The 6,885-nt window shown below is 26.0% G+C and overlaps 1 protein-coding gene across 1 annotated transcript in view; it reads right to left on the minus strand.

The window, feature by feature from the left end:
- Nucleotides 1-6,381, minus strand: part of LOC142324073 (uncharacterized) — a 61,557-nt gene extending 55,176 nt beyond the window's left edge. Inside the window, exon 1 of the mRNA XM_075368533.1 lies at nucleotides 5,968-6,381. Within this exon, the coding sequence (XP_075224648.1) occupies nucleotides 5,968-6,381 (414 nt within the window). The remainder of the gene's footprint in view (nucleotides 1-5,967) is intronic.
- Between the last annotated feature and the right edge of the window lie 504 nt (nucleotides 6,382-6,885).

The following is a 6,885-nucleotide window of genomic DNA, read 5'->3' on the forward strand; positions in this document are numbered from 1 at the left end:
GGGTTATCTGGAAGACACATACATAGAACAAACGGAAACAGCTAGTCCTAACTATCGAAAATTTGAATATTAAAAAAAGCACATAGGTGAAATTAAATTTTACGATAACTTTTTATTTTCAGATTGAGGTATATTCGCAACCAATAATGAAAAAATTGTATTTTAGTGAAAAAGATAGGAAATAATTATATGTGGTAGAAAAATTCTTACATCCGGTAAAATATTTTGTTTTTCCGTCTGCAGACTACAATCAAAATTTATATTTTTAAAGGTTTGAAACATTAATCATGTTTGAAACACAATTACAACCATTCAACATATTAACCTACTGGGTAACTTTGTATAATGGATAATATAACTTACTTGGTTTATTACCCAGTAAGTTAGCAACGTGTACGAAATCACATAGACTGATCTACAGTAACTTCATTTAATTTTCTAATAGTATTCCGCAAAATATCTGTGTAATGTTGGACGTTTACTTTATATATATATATATATATATATGTATAAGAAATGTTTATATATAATCAAAAGGTAAATCCGTTTTTTTATAATGGATGTACGTTGAATACATCCCTGAGTTTCTTCCCTGCAGAACATGATATACAGAACCGGAAACTTAAAAAATTACATGGAAAAACTCTAGGAATAACAGTGTAAAGATACAATGCAGTAGGTTTTTTCTGATAGTGTAACCCGAGATAGGTTTGAAAATTTTAAATGCAGATGAAATTCTGTGAAATATTATCAGTATCTAAAAAAAATTTGTGTACGTAATAAGAAAGCAAGATATCGTTCTGTGCGTAGAAATAAATAAAAAATCCGTTTCGCAATTCTAAATTAAATTTAAAAAAATACATTTTTTTACTGTCTCGGTTTTTTTTACTTTCTCAGTTAAAAAATAATTTATAAAATCAGTTTAAAGAAAATTACATCATGGGTGAAATACCAGGTTTGGATTTAACAAATTTTTCATATACATTCTTTGTCATTTGGTTAACTTCAGTAGAAAAGTAAAGATCCATCCCCTCAATAATAAGTAAGTGAAGTACTCAGAGTAGTTTTTCCTTTAATTTCTTACTTGTTGTTACTATTTTAGTTCAAATTTGAAGAAAAACATATATATTACCATTCCTAACTGAAAAGACAAAAATCAATTTATATAAAAAGTATAGTCACATACACACACACACACACACACACACACACACACACACACACACACACACACACACACGCACACACACACACACACACACACACAAATAAATATATATATATATATATATATATATATATATATATATATATATATAAGATGAATCAAATTTAAATTGTCAGTTAAATGATTTCAGAAATATTTATGTGAATGTGTGCCCCACTTCTAAACGTTATGTGACACATTTTTAAATTTCATGTTTTAAATTTCTGTAGTTATTAAAATTGTATAAGTTTCTTTCAATATTTTTTTCTACTTTTAACAATAAATTAATCAGTTATTACACGATCTAAATATTAATAAAAATTTAATCTATTAAATTAATAAATATAATATATGTATTATGTACAGCTTAATTAGCTAATATTAAATCATCAATTTTATGTGTAATCTTCTACGCCAATTTTATTTATGGAACACTTGTTTAAAACTATATAATGAATTAATTCTGTTAACTTACCGTTTATAACCGTAAAAAATGTGTTATTGAAATAATTTTTGGATATGAAAATGCATTAGAAAATACTAATAAAAATTTGGTACTTTTTTTTAATGACCTTATTTCACTCGTTTGTGTTAAATTAAATAAAAAATTTAATATTAATGTACTTATATTTCTGATAGAGACTAAAGGTTAATAAAACTGATGCGTATATTAAAAACCTTTATCCAACTTTGTAGTGTTATTTATTTTCAATTTCGTTTCTCAGGTACAACTAATTATTAACTATAAATAAGATGCATAATAAACATATATGTATACACATAAACTGATGAAAACTGTTTTAAATCAGCAGATGATAATTAAAATTCCCATACTACTTTTTTTCAATTTTCGTTTCATTTCCAAAATAAGTACTATGTGACCTTGTGACTGTCAGAAATGGAACTTTGTAAAAAATGATCAATATTAAAGAAAAAGTAGTAGAAGTGTACTGGAATCTACGTTGGCTACTACACGGAATCCACGCGAGCGCGCGCGCGTGTGTGTTCTGATTTATATAATAGTTTAACCCATCTCGAATATAATTTTTAATGGATATTTGTTGGATTATTGTAAAGAGTCTTAACATTAAATCATCTTTCGTGATGTCTTTTTCAGTAGTATTTCAGCGATGGCAGCTAACATTATAAAGCAGTTTAAACTATAAAAAACATCTTTTAACGTTAATTAAAAAAAAGTTGCATACAAGAGATAAAAGTATAAACTATGGGAAATAATACATCCGTATACAACACCAATATTATCATTTTTTAACGTAAAAGCTGTTTAAACCCTCCTTAAAAAGTAGGTGGAGTTTTCAGTTCGACCTATATGTATTTCTTATTTACGTTAAATGCTTACTCCTCATCATATGGACCTATTTCGATAGTTATTCTTTTATGTTTTGTAAATGAGTTTTTTAGTAATATTGAAGTAAATATGTCGTGTATAACAGCTGTGGAAGAGTTTAAAAGAAACATTACATGGCCACGTATATGATTTTTGTATATAATTTTTATTATTTTATCCCATTTACATTTAGTATAGCCCTGTAGGAATGTTTTAGCATGATTTTTATATATATATATTCAAAATATTTTTATACTAAATTACACGAACATTTGTTGGAAAACGTGAAGTAAAAAACAATCAATTCATATAACCACATTATAGAATATATAATAAGTAAATAAGTAGTTTACGGTCATAATCTAAATTCTGTTTCTTATTATCAGAAATGCAAACTGAACGTCGAAACTGTTCTTGTAAACGGAATTTTTCGTGAAAGTGGTTGTTTTTTTTAAAGACTTACACTTTTATTTTAAATAACAAAGTTATAATTTTAAAACATATCTTCAGAAAATTAGTATAAAAAATAAAATACTGAATTAATTTTTATCGTTTAACTATTTAAACTAAGCGCTAAAATAAGATTTAATTTTTTTTTTTTATTTTAACTGTGTGAAACTTCGTAATCTAAAGATGATTTTTTTTTGTTAATACATATTCTCTACCTTTTAGTATGAATTTTATCAGGGAGTTCAGCTCATAGAGCAATAGCTGATTTTCTATTTGGTTTAGTCTAGTTAATTTTTATTTGATAATTCTATTATTAAATTTTACATTTTCTAAAAATTCAATAAATATAATTAACTAAATCTGTTTAGAGAATAACAACTAAAGGCCACATATTATTCAACATTATTAAGAAATTTTGTATGCGTAAATTTCCAATTTTGGGAAAAATTGATAACATGTTTCCAGATTTACAATCTATAAGAAAATATATCCTATACAATTCTCAGAAGAATTAATATTATTCTTATTCCATGAATTGGTCATAATATTGATTGAATTTCATTAGTATATGAGTTTGCCACTCCCTTTGAGAGGCATTACCAGAATATTAATCTAAGTATACTTTACTGTATCATTCCCAATGAGTGGCTTCCGTTGTATCTGAGAGCTATAGTCTATAGCAGCCAAAACTAGCCATAGTCTATAGTGGTGCATTTAGCCTCTCAAGAATTTCATTGAGGATAATTCTGGATTCGTAAATATAGCATTTCATTATATATATATAAAAAAATCCATTTTACAGGTAATGTATTTCTTTATTAAGGTCTTAGTTATATAAATATATATATATCTGTCTTACATCCAAAATAGGATCAATATTTTTATACTTATTTAGATTTGTATTATTTAAAGATGTTTAGTTTTCATCAGAAATAATAAAATTTCCATGAAGTAGATACTGTGTATTAAAAACAATACTGTGTATTTTATTACAATATAAATAAATATATATATATATATTTTACAATAACAGTAATTTTAAAAAAATCTGCTAAAAAATTAAAATAAATGTTTTTTTTTTTTAATTTTAAGTTTTAAATTTTTACTTTAAATCCAGTGGTAAGCTCAACATAGTACACTAACGTTAGTAAGTTGAGGGTAAACTAACCCTCAACTTACTAACTTTAGTGTACTAGGATCTTCTGAAAGTTAAATATTTAACGAGAATTAAATCATTATTTTGACGATATTGTGTTTTCTTACATTTTTAATAGTCTTTAAAATGTACTTTATTATCCAATTTTTAAGTTTTATTGAAAATATAGATTGTCCTAGAAAACTGCTCATAATTTGAAAAAAAGAAACTGTTTGCAAGAAACAAAGATAATGAAGTATCTTGATTGCGGTAAAACAGGGAATGTAAAGATACTTGTAAAGCCACGGCTATTATAAGTAAACTTTCTGAAATATAATAAAATTTATTGTAATATTTCTCTATGGTTTCTACCAAAATTTTCTTAAATTATTACCGGAAAGTACAATGAATGTCAGAATGACGTCAGGCTGCGTGTTATTACTCTATCAAAAAATTAAAAAATAAAATTACAAATTTTCAATACAGATCATGTAAATTTTATTTTTTTTTAATTTACTTATATCTCTTGAAAAAACGTAGGAAGGAGCCACCAGAGAAAATAATTTATAAAAAAAAAGAAAGAGGAAATAAAATAAAGGTGACCGTTAGAAAACCGTAAAATTTAAGTTATTTTTAAAGTTCCTTTTTTTATTTAAATTTTTATCAACCTAACCTTTTATTATTTTATTAAAGTATTAATTAATACCTCCTACTCTAATTAAAAGAAAAATTTTATTTCCAAATTTATGTTTATTGTCCTTTTATTATGAACAGCAATAATGTAGATTGCTGAAACAAAAAATCGTTTCTTGTTTAATACATATATATATGTTGTATAATAAAAAAACAAATAAAATATATTTATAAAGGAAAAATTATAAAATGATTTTTAATTTCTTACGACACTTATAATCTTAGTTTATGCATCTGTCTCAAAATAAGAAAGGGGTTCAATTTACTATTAAAAAAGCTATTGAAGTAGGGGATTTTAACAATTGGGAATATGCATAAAATTTTTTCAATATCGTTTTCAAATGTAAATATGGTTTCTCCAGTTGAAATTTCTGAGCTTCACAATAAAATATGTATGTATATATTATAACAATAATAAGGTTTATTTTAACTATATATATATATATGCTTAAAGATTGGTAAAAATAAATTTTAATGATAATCACTTTTTTCTAAAAAAAAAAAAAAAATAAGATAAGAATAATATTTTATAACGAGTTTTATTGGAATGTAGTCACCACCCAGATGTTATAATTTCTTATATATCAATAATTACTCCTATCGTTTTTATATAAAGCCGAAAAGGTTTTCATACAATTGTGGTGCTGTAACAGATTAACATTTACCTACGGTTTTTGTTATTCAAATCGTGGGTAATCTAATGCGATAAAAACATTTCGATATAAAGTCCAAGTTAATTAACTTTACAGGGAAATTAAACATTACAAGCTAAATTAATTAATCTTTAATTGTAATTAGTTAAAAGCTTATCTAAGCAATTTTTGCAAAAAAAATTGACTGATTAACTAAGATGCTCGCCTTAATTTTTTAATTGCCGACGATATAAGATTTTTACGTAAATCTATTTCATGAAAACCAAGATTCTAAGACCGTCTAAAAAAGGTTTACGCTTTTTATTAAATTTCAAAGCTAATTCAGATAAAAATATTTCTTTATTTTTTTTTTTTATATATATTTATATTTATTAAAATTAACCGTAATTTACAATATCTTTAGAGTGGTTCTATAAATGATTGTGTAAAATTGAAAATTTATAAATGTTTAGTAATAATAGTTTAAATAAATTTTTTTTACCTTTCTATAAAATCGAGCTCCTGTGACTTTATGGAAACCCTTTTTGAAAGTAGCTTGATAATCTTCAGGTTCAGCGAACTTAAAGAGAATCCCTGTTGCAGTTTTTGTAAGAGAATACGGTCCCTTAAAATTCATTTTTTCGCAAATAGCCGATGCCTTTTCCATGTTGAGTTCACCGGCAGGCGTGAGTAGGAAAGCTCCTTTGGAAAGGAAATTTTCCGATTCCGAAACTTCTGAATCCGTATCATCATTATCGCTGTGTCCCCGAGTTCTCAGCTCTGCCGAGGACGCTGAAGACTTAAGCGCGCTGTCCGGCCGCAACATCGGGCTGGCCCTATCGAAACTTCCGTGACTAGCCGGGCTAACGTCCCGCGATTCCGCGGGCTCTACCGCCCTCTCTTCCCCGCTCGACATTTTTGTACCTCCTTTCCTGACAAATTTAAATATCCCTTTCCACCGAGCCAACTCCCAGTAATTCTTATTCCGCGGCTACTCCCTTTATTTAGCGCTATCTACCAGAACGTTTCACCGAACAAAAGTAGCACAGTATTACGTAAGCAAAATATATTGATACTGATCGTATAAATTTTTATTTACAAATAAATCTTTGTATTTTTACAGTTATTATACAGAAATATTACTACTTCTTATTGAGTTTTATAAATTTTTCATAAATCCTTTTGTTTAAAGCTTGTAATGAGATTATAATTTACGACTATAATCTGTGTACTTCTCTTTGAAGTTACGTGCATTGTCATAAGCTCTATGAAAAATGTTTGAGAACATTATATTTTAAAATAGTTTATTTTAAAATCATCGACTTATTATTTAAAAAAATTGTTGATTTCAAAATTGTTTTTAAATATTCTAAGCGTAAATTTATCAGAAAAACTGACTACAAATTAACATTTTATTTAA

The sequence above is a fragment of the Lycorma delicatula genome, chromosome 1, assembly GCF_047948215.1.
Source record: "Lycorma delicatula isolate Av1 chromosome 1, ASM4794821v1, whole genome shotgun sequence".
Taxonomy (NCBI): Eukaryota; Metazoa; Arthropoda; class Insecta; order Hemiptera; family Fulgoridae; genus Lycorma; species Lycorma delicatula.